Source organism: Hemiscyllium ocellatum, chromosome 43 (genome assembly GCF_020745735.1).
Source record: "Hemiscyllium ocellatum isolate sHemOce1 chromosome 43, sHemOce1.pat.X.cur, whole genome shotgun sequence".
Classification (NCBI taxonomy): Eukaryota; Metazoa; Chordata; class Chondrichthyes; order Orectolobiformes; family Hemiscylliidae; genus Hemiscyllium; species Hemiscyllium ocellatum.
The window spans coordinates 5,417,171-5,433,033 of record NC_083443.1 but is presented as its reverse complement, the minus strand read 5'-3'; the positions used below and the strand labels follow the sequence as shown (position 1 = coordinate 5,433,033).

The window sequence follows — 15,863 nt, the reverse complement described above, 5'->3', positions numbered from 1 at the left end:
CTCAATGCATAGCAGTGCAGAATGATTTTCTGTGCTTGTCACGGACAAGTGTCACTACATTCTCCCTGCTACCTCAAGCTTACAGGGCCACCATTCACTTCAGCTTTGGCACTGCACACGGATCTCACCAAGATTTGTGGCCTACAATTCTCAATATTGTTTGTATCATGTCCACTTAAGTATAAAACATGGAGCAGAATGCTGCTGATAAAGTACCAATATGATCAATGAAGAGTTGTCTGAAAACCCGGCGAAGCAAACGGCAAGCTGCTGACGCCAGACCTGCTCTGACTTACATGTTGGAATTTGCTGCTGTCCAGTTTCTTATAGAGTCATAAAGATGTATAGCATGTCCAACTCATCCATGCTGACCAGATATCCTAAATTAATCTAGTACCATTTGCCAGTACTTGGCCCATAGCCCTCTAACTCTTCCTATTCACATACCCTTTCAGATGCCTTTTAAATGCTCCACCCTATGTGTGAAAAAGTTGTCCCTTTTAAATCTTTCTCCTCTCACCTTAAACTCTTTAGACTCCCCTACCCTGGAAAAAGACCTTGGCTATTCACCATATCCATGCCCCTCATGATTTTATAAACCTCTGTAAGGTCACCCCTCAGCCACTGACGGTCCAGAGAAAATATTCAGCCTCTCCCTATAGTTCAAACACTCCAAACCTGGCAACATTCTTGTAATTTTTTTTCTGAACCATTTCAAGTTTCATAACATCCCTCTGATAACAGCAAACCAGAACTAAACAGAATATTACAAAAGTGATCTCACCAATGTCCTGTACAGCCACAACATGACCTCCCAACTCGTTTATTCAATGCACTGACCAATAAACTCAAATGTACCAAACGCCTTCTTCATTATTCTGTCAATCTGTGACTCCTCTTTCAAGGAAATATCAAGCTGCACTTCACGGTCTCTCTATTCAGCAACGTTCCCCGGGACTTTACCATGAAGATAGCAGCTGACAGGAGACTTGATAGACATCTATAAAATTATGAGAGGCAGATAGGGTCGATAGTCAGAGGTGTTTTCCCAGGGTTCAACTTTCAATTACAAGGGAACATAGGTTCAAGGTGAGAGGGGGAAATTTGAAGAGATGTGTCTGACGGAAGATTATCAGGCAAAGTGTGATAGGAGCCTGAAACACACTGCCATAAGAGATGGTGGAAATAGTTTATTGACATTTAAGAGGCAGCTGAATGGTTACATGAAAAGAGAGGGAATAGAGGGATACGGTCCGAACAAGGGCAGATGATTTGTTTTTTCAGTTTAACTACGGAATGATGATCAGCACAGGCTTGGAAGGCTGAAGAGCCTGTTCCTGTGCTATATTTCTCTTTGTTCTATTAAGTGTATAAGTCCTGCCTTGATTTACCTTTCCAAAATTCAACACCTCACATTCAGAACATAGAACAGAATAGCACAGGCCCTTTCGTTGACAATGTTGTACCGAACATGATGCCAAATTAAACTAATCCTTCCTGCCTGCCCTTGGTCCACAGCCCTCCATTTCTTGCATATTCATTTGCTCATCTAAAAGTCTCTTAAATGCCTCTATTGTATTTGCTTCCACTACCATCCCTGGTAGTGTGTTACAGACTCCTACCACTGTGTAAAAACACCTGCCCCTTACATCCCCTTTGAATTTCCCCCCTCACCTTAAATGCATGCCCTCTGATTGCAGACGACACAAAGATTGGTGGAGTAGCAGATAGTGAAGATAGTCAGATAGTCAGAGAATGCAGCAGAATATAGATAGATTGAAGAGTTGGGCAAAGAAATGGAAGATGGAGTTCAATCTGGACAAAGTGAGGTGGTGCATTTTGGAAGATCCAATTCAAGTGCGAACTATATTGTAAATGAAAAAGCCCTGGGGAAAATTGATGTAGAGAGAGATCAGGGCGTTCAGGTCCATTGTTCCCTGAAGGTGACAACACAGGTCGATACAGTGGTCAAGAAGGCATAAAACATGCTTTCCTTCATTGGACGGGGTATTGAGTACAAGAGTTGGTAGGTCATGTTACAGTTGTGGAAGCCTTTGGTTCGGTCACATTTAGAATACTGCTTACAGTTTTGGTCACCACATTACCAAAAGATGTGGACCTAAAAGAGAGGGTGCAGAGGAGGTTGACCAGGATGTTGTCTGTATAGAGGATGCTAGCTATGAAGAAAGGTTGAGTAGGTTAGGATTATTTTCTCCCAGAGTAGGAGACTCAATTACTAGGGGTCACGAGTTCAAGGTGAGGGAAAAAGTTTAAGGGAGATATGCATGGAAAGCTCTTTAATGCAGCGGATGGTGGGTGCCTAGAATGCGTTGCCAGCGGACGTGGTAGAGGCAGTCTTGAGCATCATTTAAGATGTACCTAGATAGATATATGAATGGGCAGAGGGATAAAGATCCTTAGAAAATAGGTGGTAGGTTTAGATGGAGGATCTGGATTGGCGCAGGCTTGAAGGGCCAAAGAACCTGTTGTAATGGTGCAACTTTCTTTGTTCTTTGTTCTGTACATCTCATAATTTCATATACTTCTATCAAGTCTCCCTTCAGCCTCCACTGCTCCAGAAAAATATCCTGGGTTTTTCTACCTTTTCCTTATAGCACATACTCCCTAATCCAAGCAGAATCCTGGTAAACCTCTTCTGTACCCTTTATGAAACCTTCATACGCTTCCTGTAATGTGGCAACAAGAATTCAACGAAATATTCTAAGTGTTGTTGTGGTTCTGTTCACTGAGCTGGGAGTTTGTGTTGCAAACGTTTCGTCCCCTTTCTAGGTGACATCCTCAGTGCTTGGGAGCCTCCTGTGAAGCACTTCTGGGATGTTTCCTCCAGCATTTATAGTGGCTTGTCTCTGCCGCTTCCGGTTGTCAGTTGCTGTCTGCTGCAGTGGCCAGTGTATTGGGTCCAGGTCGATGTGTTTGTTTATAGAATCTGTGGATGAGCACATCGACCTGGATTCAATATATCGGCCACTGCAGCGGACAGCAACTGACAACTGGAAACGGCAGAGACAAGCCACTATAAAGGCCGGAGGAAACATCACAGAAGCGCTTCACAGGAGGTTCCCAAGCACTGAGGATGTCACCGAGAAAGTGGACGAAACATTTGCAACACAAACTCCCAGCTCCACAACAGAACAGAACCACAACAGCGAGCACCCGAGCTACAAATCTTCTCCCAAACTTTGAATATTCTAAGTGTGGCCTAACCAAAATCTTATAAAGTTGCAACATGACATCCTGACTCTTGTACTCAATTCCCCAATCAGTAAAGGCAAGCATGCCATATGCCTTCTTCACCACCCTGTCTGCTTGAGTGGCCACTTTCAGGGTGCTAGTGACCTGAACCCCAATATCCCCCCGTACATCAATGGTGTTCAGGATGCTGCTATTAACTATATATTCTTCCTTAAAATTTGATCTCCCGAAGTGCATCATCTCAGACTTACCCTATCTAAATTAAACTCCATCTCCCACTCCTCTTATGGAAGGAGGGGAGAATTAGGAACCACATGGGAATGAGGTGAGATGAGTTAATAATGAGATGCAAAGTGTATGGAAATAAGGTATTTGCTGCTTATGAGCAAGATTCAGAAATCACCCTAAATAAAAAATAGGACATTTTTCCAAGTCTTCAAACTTTTCCATGCTGCTCACATGAGTAGGAACTTCCATCCCTACTTATTCTACCATATTCCACCAACAGATGTTTGGCTAACTTAGTCGAGATATTTTTTAATCAACCTGTTTATAGATGAAATTACATAATTCTGGAGCAGGTTGACTTGAATCCCAGAGGTAGTGACCACCACCATTGTGCCATTAGAATCCCTAAAGTGTGGAAACAGGCCCTTCAACCGCAAGAAGTCCACATTGACCCCCCGAAGAGTAACCCACCCAAACCCATTACTCTATATTTACCCTTGACTAATGCACCTAACCTACACATTCCTGAACACTATGGGCAATTTAGCATGGCCAATTCACCTAACCTGCATATCTTTGGATTATGAGCGGAAACCAGAGCACCAGGAAGAAACCAACGCAGTCACGGGAAGAATGTGAAAACTCCACACAGTCACCCGAGGTTGGAATCAAACCCAGGTCCTTGGCGTTCTCCCAATGTATGGCATTTTCTAATCAACCTGTGTTCAGTGGTAATACAATACACCTCTGGAGAAGGTAAGACTTAAATCAGAGGTGAGGAACATTTCCATCCAAACTTTTCTCCTCTCTTAGAGACACTTAATTCCTTAATAAGCATCATTCCCACTAATATTGCCAACAGCTAGTAGCGTACATTTCATATTTCATATCAACCTGTTTAGGAGATGTTATTATAGACTTCTGCAGCAGATTGTCACTTGAACCTTGGTTCCTGGCTCAGAGGTAGGGACACCACCACTGTACCATATTCCCTCTCTCTAATTCAACCAATGTTAATGTCTGATTAATTATATTGTTAAGGTTGCTAATGTCATCATTTCAGGTTAAGAAGAAACAGATGGTGGTTATTAATTGTCTGAGCCCTTGGGAGCAAGGGCTGTTATGCTGCAGTGGTAGTATCCCCAAATCTGGAGCAGGATACCTGGTTCACCTGCTCCAGAGGTATGTGATAACACCTCTCAATAGGTTGATTTGAAAATATCTGTAAGGGAGACTTTGCAAATGGCTCACAAATTTCCATTGGTAGGTCATTTAGATATTAGCAGAACACAGGAATATATTGGGAGCAAGGACACTTGTCGTAGAGTGGTAGTGTCCCTACCTCTGAGCCATGAGGCCTGGGTTCAAATTTCACCTATGCCTGAGCTATACATTAACATCACTGAACTGATTTTAAAAAGAAACGTAGTGGGAATAAGGACTCTTGTGGTGCAATGATAATATTTTTGAATACTGCATAAAATTCTGGTGGCCCTTCTGCAGGAATGATGTTGTTAAACTTGAGAAGGTGCAGAAAAGATTTACAAGGCTGTTGCTGTGACTGCAGAGTTTGATTTATAGGAATAGGCTAAATAGGTTGGGACTATTTTTCCTGGAGGATCAGAGGCTGAGGGGTGATTTTATACAGGCTTATAAAACATGAGGGGCATGAGAGGAGTAAACAAGGTTTTTTTCCATAGGATGGGTAAGTCCAAAACTAGATAGCTTAGGTTTAAGGTGAGATGGGAAAGATTTAAAAAGGACCAGAGAGGTAACTTTTTCACCCAGATGGTAGTGTATGTATGGACCAAGTTGCCAGAGGAAACATTGGAGGTGGGCAGTTACAATACTTAAAAGGCATCTGGATGGTTAGGAAAGATTAAGAGGGATATGGGCCTAATGCGGCAAATGGAACTAGGTCAGATCGGGATGTCTGATCGAAACAGATGATTTGGACCAAGGGATCTAATTCCATGCTGCATGATTCTACGACCCTAATGTCCCCACTTCTGAGTTAGGAGGCCCGGGTTCAAGTCCCATCTGCTCCAGACAAATCCATATAATCCTTAGAAACAGGCATTTTGGCCCACCTAATCTATGCTGACCAACAAACACCAAACTATACTGATCCCATTTACTTTTCCTTGATCCACAGCTGACTTGCCCTGGTACTTTAAGTACTTGTCCACATGCTTCTTAAATGTTGCAAGAACACAATCTTCCACTACCCTCTCAGGCAGTGGTTTCTATTTTGAACAGACTGATTAGAAAATATCCCATAAACTGGGAGCACCCTAACCTACACATCTCTGAACACTATGGGACAATTTAGCACAGCCAATCCGTGGGGTGAGAGCAGTTGATGAAATCTCAACAAAAGAGATACTTCACTTGTAATCTCAGCATGAACCATCTTCTTATGCTCCAGATTGTTCCAAGACAGTCTGCCATTGAAAAGGAGGGATTCAAGGTGAAGTATTAACACAAGTATTCATCCAAATGGTCTGTTTTTGTATCAATCAAGCATGAAAAGATATCCTAAGGAAACTCAATGCCTCAGGAATCAATATGAAGACAATGGGAGTACAGAATGGGGATCAAACTATTTTTGATACCCTCTCTGTTGCAAGAGAACAGAAACACATCATCAGCGCTCTCTCCTTACCGAAAATGTGGGAACCTCCATTTCCATTCCTGGCACTCCTTCTCCAGCTTCTGCACATGAGAACATGTTTTATCTTCAAACAGAAGTTCATCAATCTCACAGAGCATTTGTTGAACCTGTTGGGAGGTTGTGTTCTCAAATTCCTGAAAGGTGAAATACACAGGAAAAGATTGTATGCATCAATTTCCTCACTGAAAATTATCAGCAATTTAACAAGAATGGTGCTGTTCTGTGAGTGTATGGAAAAAAGCTCCGCACTCCGCAGCACCATACAAGTCTGTCCTGTTTTAGGACACATTGCTATAATACTCAAGGGAACCCACTCACTCATGTGCAGGATAAATGCTTGGAAGAGCACAACTCACATTGTCACCCCAAGAGAAGGTAGAGCTGCAGGCAGTGGAGATCCTGGTTCCCGTGTAACTGTTGGCAGCAGACCAATGGTGTCCAAAATCATCCTGAGAAGGTTGGTTACTGGTGTCATCAGAAATCTCGGACTCACTGTAATATCAGATACGTATAAATGTATACCTATATCATGGAAAAAAAACGCTCCATTCATAGAAGTAGAACACTCATTGTCACTAATGTTTTCAAGTTACATTCATTGATAGGGTTAATTAAGTTGTGGAATCTAAGTAATGTTTCCCTCACCTCCATCAAGGAGAAAAAAATTCCTTGAGCTTCAATCTACACCTTGAGCTATTGTTACCGTGTCAGAAATAACCCCCACTCCAGTGGCACTGACATATGTTGGGACACAGCTTCCTTCTGCACATCCACACTGACAACAGATTAAAATGAATCTTTTGCAGAATTTAAATACTAATCCCTTGAAAGCACTCACAATGAAATGTTTTTCCCTATGCCTAATGTATTTGCTATGATGTGCAAATCTCATTATGGGCGAATTATGGCAAGACTTGGGATGTTACCTTTCAGAACTATGAAAGATATAGTGACCAATTTTTTTTAATTCATTTAGTGAACATGGGAAGTGCTGGTTGGGCCAGCATTTACTACCCATCGTTAGCTGCCCTTGAGGAAGTGGTGGTGAGTTTCCTTCTTGAAATGCTGCAATCCCAAGTGATACAAGTAGATCCACAATGTTACTAGTGAGGGAGTTCTGTGACTTTGCTCCAGTGACACAGAAGGAATAGTGTTATTGTTCCAAATCAGAACAGCGAGTGGCTTGGAGGGGGAAGTTGCAAGTGCTGCTGTTTTCATATATCTGCTGCACTTGCTCTTCCACCCATTGACAACTCAAGCTACATGAGATTAGCTACATTCCTTGTGATCCTCACCAGACACCATGTAAGATTCTCTCTCTGTACAGCAAAACAGTGAGGAGCATTGCTTGATGTCTCCCCTGTATAGAATGAGGATGCTGGGGTTCCCAACTACATCATTCATGAGGAAGGCTCCATCAATACAGACTTCAAATCCAATCTCAGACACTCAAGTCCAAGTGACACTGCACAAATAGAACTTGCACCCATTTAATAAATTAAGAGGCTAACAAATGAATTGCTACAGACACATACTGCTCCCTGGAGTAATTATTAACTCATTATTAATATGCCATGAAAGTACAAAAGAGATGGAAAAAGCAAGGCCCATACCAACTACAGGTGGAGTCAACATCCTCAACACTGGTGATAGGAGATGGTGTTGAAAACTCTTCTAGTTTATCTGGCAGTGGATGATTTTCAACACTGCGATGCAATAGGTTTTGTCTGCGAAAATACAAACTAACTTTTACAACAAAATTAGTTGATATTTCTTTCCCCTTGCAAACATACGTATGTTTAATTATGCTGAAGACAGACTTGGATAAAAATAGTAACATGATATGTGGTGTAGGCTTTCCTGCATTGCCTCATTTCTAGTCTGATGTCAACAGATGTACCTGGCAGCTTGGTCTCTCTCTCTCTTTACAAGCCACTGCGCTAAATAGGCAATCAACCGTATTTTATGATTTGGAGATGCCGGTGTTGGACTGGGGTGCACAAAGTTAAAAATCACACAACACCAGATTATAGTCCAACAGGTTTAATTGGAAGCACACTATCTTTCGGAGTGACGCTCCTTCATCAGGTGATAGTGGAGGGCTCGATCGTGACACAGAATTTAGAACATAGAAAAATACAGCCCTCGATGTTGCACCGATCCAAGCCCACCTAACCTACACTAGCCCACTGTCCTCCATATGCCTATCCAATGCCCGTTTAAATGCCCATAAAGAGGGAGAGTCCATGAACTCACGACTTGCTGAGTAAAGAATCTACCCCTAACATCTGTCCTATACCTACTACCCCTTAATTTAAAGCTATGCCCCCTCGTAATACCTGACTCCATACATGGAAAAAGGTTCTCATGGTCAACCCTATCTAAACCCCTAATCATCTTGTACACCTCTATCAAGTCACCCCTAAACCTTCTTTTCTCCAATGAAAACAGACCCAAGTGCCTCAGCCTTTCCTCAAACGATCTTCCTACCATACAGGCAACATCCTGGTAAACTTCTTCTGCACCCGTTCCAGTGCCTCCACATCATTCCTATAGTATGGCAACCAAAACTGCACACAATACTCCAGATGTGGCCGCACCAGAGTCTTATACAACTGCAACATGACCTCAGGACTCCGGAACTCAATTCCTCTACCAACAAAAGCCAGTACGCCATATGCCTTCTTCATAGCACTATTTACCTGGGTGGCAACTTTCAGAGATCTGTGTACATGGACACCAAGATCCCTCTGCTCATCCACACTACCAAGTATCCGACCATTAGCCCAGTACCCCATCTTCTTGTTACTCTTACCAAAGTGAATCACTTCACACTTACCTACATTGAACTCCATTTGCCACCTTTCTGCCCAGCTCTGCAGCTTATCTATATCCCGCTGTAACCTGCCACATCCTTCCTCACTGTCAACGACTCCATCGATTTTCGTATCATCCGCAAACTTGCTCACCCAACCTTCTAGCCCCTCCTCCAGGTCATTTATAAAAATGACAAACAGCAATGGTCCCAAAACAGATCCTTGTGGAACACCGCTGGTAACTGCATTCCAAGATGAATCTTTACCATCAATTACTACCCTCTGTCTTCTTCCAGCCAGCCAATTCCTAATCCAAACCTCCAACTCACCCTCAATGCCATACCTCCGTATTTTTTGCAGTAGCCTATCATGGGGAACCTTACTAAAATCCATATGCACCACATCTATTGCTTTACCCTCGTCCACCTCCTTAGTCACCTTCTCAAAGAATTCAATAAGGTTTGTGAGGCATGACCTGCCCTTCACAAAACCATGCTGACTATCCTTGATCACATTATTCCTATCCAGATGTTCATAAATCCTATCCCTTACAATTCTCTCTAAGTCTTTGCCCACAACAGAAGTGAGACTCACCGGCCTATAGTTACTAGAGTTATCCCTACTCCCCTTCTTGAACAAGGGAACATTTGCTAACCTCCAGTCTTCTGGCACTATTCCTGTAGACAACAAGGACATAAAAATCAAGGCCACTGGCTCTATCTCCTCCCTTGCTTCCCAGAGAATCCTAGGATAAATGCCATCAGGCCCAGGGGACTTATCAATTTTTCAATGTATAATTTCAGTTACATCACACTGCAAATTTTTGCTATGAATTCTGTGTTACGATCGAGCCTTCCACTATCACCTGATGAAGGAGCGTCGCTCCGAATGCTAGGGTGCTTCCAATTAAACCTGTTGGACTATAACCTGGTGTTGTGTGATTTTTAACCTTTTTTAAGTTATTCATGTCATGTTTAGTGGCTAACACTAATTATACATCCCAAATTGTCCACGAGAAGGCAGTGGTGAGCTACCTTCTCCAACTGCTTGCAGTCTTTGGGGAATCAGGACACAGTGTCTTGTTAAAAAGGGAGACTAAGGATTTTAACCCATCAACAGTGTTTGATAAGGTTCCCCATGGTAGGCTATTGCACACAAAATATAGAGGCATGGGATAGAGGGCGATTTAATGGTTTGGATCATAAATTGGCCAGCTTAAAGAAGACAGAGAGGGGTGGTTGGTGAAAAATATTCATCCAGGAGTTCAGTTACTTGTGGTGTACTGCAAGGATCTGTTTTGGGTCCACTGTTGTTTGTCATTTGTATACATAACCTGGATGAGGGCATAGAAGGATGGGTTAGTAATTTGCAGATGACACTAAAGTCGGTAGAGTTGTGGATAGTAGAGAAGGATGGTGTATGTTACAGCTGAGCTGGGCCGAGATGGTGTATGGTGTTTAATGCAGAAAAATGTGAGGTGATTCACTTTGGAAGGAGTAACAGGAGTGCAAAGTACTGGGCTAATTGTAACATTCTTGAAAGTGTAGATGAGCAGAGAGATCTTGGTGTCCAGGTACATAGATCCTTGAAAGTTGCCACCCAAATTGATAGGGTTGTTAAGAAGGCATACGATGCGTTAGCTTTTTAGGAGAGGGATTGAGTTTTGGAACATGATACAGCTGTACAAAACTCTAGTGTGCCCACATTGCATACAGTCCTAGTCACCGCATTATAGGAAGGATGTGGAAATTTTGGAAAGGGTTCAGAGGAGATTTACTAAGATGTTGCCTGATATGAAGGGAAGTCTTGCAAGGAAAGACTGAGAGACATGAGGCTGATTTCTTTACAGAGAAGAAGGTTGAGAGGCAACTTAAATGAGACGTGTAAGATAATCAGAGGATTAGACAGATTGGACAATGAAAGCCTTTTTCCTCGGGCGATGGCTAGCACATAGCTTTAAATTGAGGGGTGATAGATGTCAGGGGTAGTTTCTTTACTCAGAGAGTAGTAGGGGCGTGGAATGCACTACCTGCAACAGTAGTAGACTCGCTATCTTTAAGGGTATTATTCGATAGGCATATGGATGAGAATGGAATAGTGTAGGTTAGATGGGTTTCAGATTGTTTCCAAAGATCGACACAACATCAAGGGCTAAAGGGCCAGACTGTGCTGTAATGTTCTATGTTCAACAGGAAAGGAATACTCCAAACCAGCATGATGTGTATTTGGAGAGGAATTTGAGTGGTGGTGTCTCCATCAATTTATCTCATTTAAATTTAAGTTTATAGTCCTCAAGCTCCAGTTTCATGACTGAAATTCAGTCTCTTTCTTAAAAGCCTTCTCCACTTGAAACAAGTGTGTCATAAATAACTCTCACATTTCTAGGAGACTTTTAGAGATGCTAATGTTGAGAATGGAAATTTGAGGTAGATGCTCATCTCCAACAAATGAATTTGGAAAGACATTTCAGCACTGAGAAAATGAAATACCTTTTTGATTAAGTTGTGGAATCTAAGAAATGTTTCCCTCACCTACAGCAGCGAATAACTACACTGAGTAGAGCTGCAGTTTATTCGAGCAAAAGGATAAAGATTCAGGAGAAATAAAAGATTCATGAGTTGCATTGCTACTAATGGGCTTTACATGTCAACTTCTATTTGGCTGAATGTATGATTACTGGTGGCGGTTAATAATTCAAAACAAAAACAGTCACAATGACTTGGTGGTGGAAAAATCATTCAGTTGCATGTCATGGAGTCAAACAGTCATACAGCATGACTGATCCTTTGGTTCAACCAATCCATGCTGACCAAGTTCCCAAACTAAACTAGTCCCACCTGTCTGTGTTAGGTCCAAAGGTCATGCTCTCCAACCTTTCTTATTCATATACTTATCCAAATGTCTTTTAAGCATTGTAACTGCACCTGCATCCACCACTTTCTTTGGTAGTTAATTCCACGCATGAACCAGTGTGTAAAACATTTGCCCCTCGTGTCCTTTATAAATCTTTCTCCTCTTACTTTAAAAATATGCCTCCTAGTTTTGAACTTTCTCACCTTGCGGAAAAGACATTTGTCATTCACTTTATCTATGCCCCTCATGATTTTATACACTTCTATAAAGGTCACCCCTCAATATCCTATGCTCCAATGCAACAATTTCCAGCCTATTTTTACAACTCAAACCCTCGATTCCCACCAACATTCTGGTAAATCTTTTCTGAACCTTCTCCAGTTTAATAATATCCTTCCTATAACAGGGCGACTAGAACTGCACATAGTACTTCAGAAAAGGCCTCACCAATATCCTCTTCAACCTCAATGTGACGTCCCAACTCCTACATTCAAAGTTTCAACTAAACACCTTCTGACCCGTCATGTCTAATTGCGGTGTAAATTTCAAAGAAATATGTACCTGAACCCCTGGGTCTCTCTGTTCTACATTACCCAGGGCGATACCATTAATTGTATAAGTCCTACCCTTGTTCGTTTGCATTTATCCAAATTAAACTCCATCTGCCACTCTGCAACCCATTGACCCAATTGACCTCTTTGCAATCTTAGACAATCTTCTCCACTATAGCACCTATTTTGGTGTCATCCAAAAACTTACTAAACATGGTTTCATGACAGTGCATTCATGGTGGCAATGCCCTACCTATTAGAAAATATGTTTTAAAAATCATGAGAATTAAATAATTCAATTATCAGAAATAAAATGGAGAATATGCAAGGATGGAAGCATAGTAGTATTCTTCCTACCTCTGGGCCAAAATGGTTCAAGATCCATCTGCATTGGACATATGTCAGAACAGGTCCCACAGGTTGATTAAGAATATCAACAGGGAAGGCGGACCAGAGAAGATCACTTCAGTTAAACGGTTCGCTAACGACTTGGGCACGACTGCTCTCGAGCCCATTGTGCTCATCACTGAGATCATGGCTGATCTTATACTTCAACACCATTTTCTTGTACAATTCCCGCATCGTTTAATGGTTCTAATGTGGAATGTCCACCAGCCTCTTGGCAACAGAATTTCAAGGATTCATCACTCTTGAGTAAAGAAATCTCTCTGATCTCAGTCCAGAATGGTCTGCACCTTATTCTGAGACTGTATCCCTGACTGTTGATCCCCAGTTGGGGCAAATATCCTTTCTGCTTCACCCAATGAACCCAGTAAAAAATTCTGCCATGTTTAAATAAGATCACCTTTCAGTCTTCTACTTTTCCTCATTGGGCAGACCTTGCATTCAGCAAATATTTTAGTTAATTCTTGTTATAAATCCTGTCTGGCAAGTATGTCTTTCTGTGGTAAGGAGATGAAAACTGTACACATTACTCTAGGTATTAAACTCACCAAGCCTCCAAATAACATTGCAGTTAAACATCATTTCTCTGCTACTCAAATCCTCTTTTCATAAAGGCCAACATACCTCGTCTTCTTACTTGCTTATTGTACCTGCATGCTAACTATCATGAACGCAGGAACAAGGCCACCCAAAATGCTTTTTAAGTTTAAAACTTCCGTAACTCTCATCATTTCATAGAGTTATAGAGACATACAGCATGGAAACAGACCCTTCAGTCCAACTCATCCATGCTGACGGGATATCCTATAAATATCGAGTCCCATTTGCCAGCATTTGGCCCATATCCCTCTAAACCCTCACCTGAGGGTGGAATCCAACCCAGGTCCTTGTTGCTGTGAGGCAGCAGTGCTAACCACTGAGCCACCTTGCCGACCATAATTTTCCTCTCACTTGTCCTGCCATTCTATAGACTCATGATAGATGTGCCCAAGCCTCAACTCCTCTGTTGTGTCAGCTCCTCGCCTTCCTGATATTTAAGAGATCTATCTCCCTCCTTTCTCTCCATAACAGTGAGGTTGACAATCCTACACATGCACTTGCCCTGGAATAAGTTCCTTCACAAGTTAGTTTCAAAACACTTTATTCTACAACTACGATCCCCACAAGTGCGAACATCTACCCTCCTCAGGATCCCAAGATTACACTAAGATGAGCAGGAATTTGCTGGGTCTCCATGAACTCATGGGCACAAACACATCAACACCACAAACCCTCCTTTCCTTCTATCCTTCAGACACCAGAGAAACTCAATTGGGGTCTGGCAACTATCCATGTTTCGAGTTTGATACAAAAAGCCCTCATGCTCCTATGAAATATTTTCTAATTCTTGCTTTTCCTTCCAAAATGTAGATCTTTACATTTCTTTTTATTGTGTTCCATTGTCAAAATTTACACAATCACTTAGCCCTTCAAAATCCCTTTAAAGCACCTTTGCATTCTCCTCTCAAATCGTACTTCCATCTAGTTTGTGTCATTTACAAACTTGGAAATATTACATTTAATTTACCCCATCCAAACAGTTGACAGATATGATGAATAACAGACTCGTCACATATTCAATATCCAGTATTCAATCCAGATTATTATATGCTCCTAATCCCATTTTGTCTAATTTTCCTTACGTAACCTCTTCCATAGATTATGAAGCTTTCTGAAAATCTAAAGTTGCCACAATCCACCAATTACTATTTATTTATTTATTTATGAGATATGGCTTTTAAGGTCTTCTTGAACCACAGTTCATTTGCTAGAAACACCTTTACAATGCTGTTGGAGAGTTCTAAATTTTGACCCAGCAACACTGAAGGAACATACAGCCCGTTTCCTTCAAGTTCTTAGGTTTGGAAAGTGCTATTGGAGATGCTTTGGTGTGTTGCTGCAGTGCATCTTCTACACACAAACAAGGACCAGCAGCAGACCATTCTGCTCCTTAATTGTAACATCAAATTTACATTCCTGCCTGGCCCTTTCACCCCTTGCTTAACAAGAATCTGTCTCCCTGTGTCTTCCAAAATATTTCACGACTCTACTTCCACTGCTTTTTCAGAAATAGGGTCCAAAGAATCGCAGTCCTCTGCGTTTGTGTTTTAAATGAGGACTTCCAGATTTTTAAATAGCGACCTTTCTCCCATTCAAAGGAAGCATCCTCTTTCACGTCTACCCTGTCAAGGCCTAACAGGATGTTATGTGCCTCATTGGTCGGTAGAATATATTACTGCCACGGTACAAGGCTGGTGAAGAGTATGAATGTTGAAGTGTTGGACCAGGCGGAGTGAGATTTCCTTTTTTTTAAACTGGATGTGGACATGGCTGCAACGGCCTGAGTTTGTTACTCATCCCTAATCGTGGAGATGGACAAGGTGGTGGTGCTCCAACCCTCGGGAAATGGTGCACAAAGGGCACGCGGGGCTAGAAAAGGCAGCCAGCATCTGCCTGGACAACTGGAGCGGCTCTGCCTGCCTGAAGGGAAGCAGCTGGTCAGTCTCCGCGGCCTGAGATCAGGGCTCTCACCCGCCGCCCGACACTCACATCTCCGGCGGCGTGGACAGCAGCCTCCGGCTGTATCTCTGGATCATTTTGCCGCCTGTCACAGCGCATCGCACCGGCTGCCTGCCTCTGAGGCCTACGCTCGCTCGCTCTCTGGAGCCGGGCTGGACGAACCCAATTCTGGGCGATTTCCCTGCAGCGATAACAAGGCGAGCCCAGGCTCTCTCTCTCTCAATGCTAGGGATTTGGCGCCCGTCTGGGCCGTGCTGCCATGGAAACCTGGAGGCTTCTGGGGGCCTGCTGGGAGTTGGAGTTCATCAGGACCTCATCCCCAGACTGATCTAACCATGTTGACAGTTCAGATTATGTGATCAGAATGTGAGAATGGCAGAACAATGATGTGTCTCCTGCCAGATTTGAAAGGACAGTAAATTAAATGGGGGGAAGGGGGAGGACTTAACAACCAGCTAAAAGAAAGGGAAGAAATGGAATTTAGTTCACATTTTAAAGACGTTGAACTCAATATTAAATCCAGAAGCTGTAAAGTGCTTAGTCTAAAGATGATTTGGAGATGCC

At 42.4% G+C, this 15,863-nt stretch overlaps 1 protein-coding gene across 6 annotated transcripts in view; it reads right to left on the bottom strand.

The window, feature by feature from the left end:
* Positions 1-15,538, bottom strand: part of LOC132835063 (primary cilium assembly protein FAM149B1-like) — a 209,422-nt gene extending 193,884 nt beyond the window's left edge. For 5 of the 6 annotated variants that reach the window (XR_009647276.1, XM_060854323.1, XM_060854324.1 and 2 more), the window contains exons 1-4: positions 15,330-15,538; positions 7,729-7,842; positions 6,472-6,607; positions 6,107-6,249 (exon numbers count right to left, since the gene is read on the bottom strand). Coding sequence is in view for 5 of the 6 variants with exons in the window: in XM_060854323.1 (XP_060710306.1) it covers positions 6,107-6,249; positions 6,472-6,607; positions 7,729-7,842; positions 15,330-15,376 (440 nt within the window). In the remaining variant the exon portion in view is untranslated. The remainder of the gene's footprint in view (positions 1-6,106; positions 6,250-6,471; positions 6,608-7,728; positions 7,843-15,329) is intronic. The other variant, XM_060854327.1, reaches the window with a different exon arrangement.
* Positions 15,539-15,863: the final 325 nt, after the last annotated feature.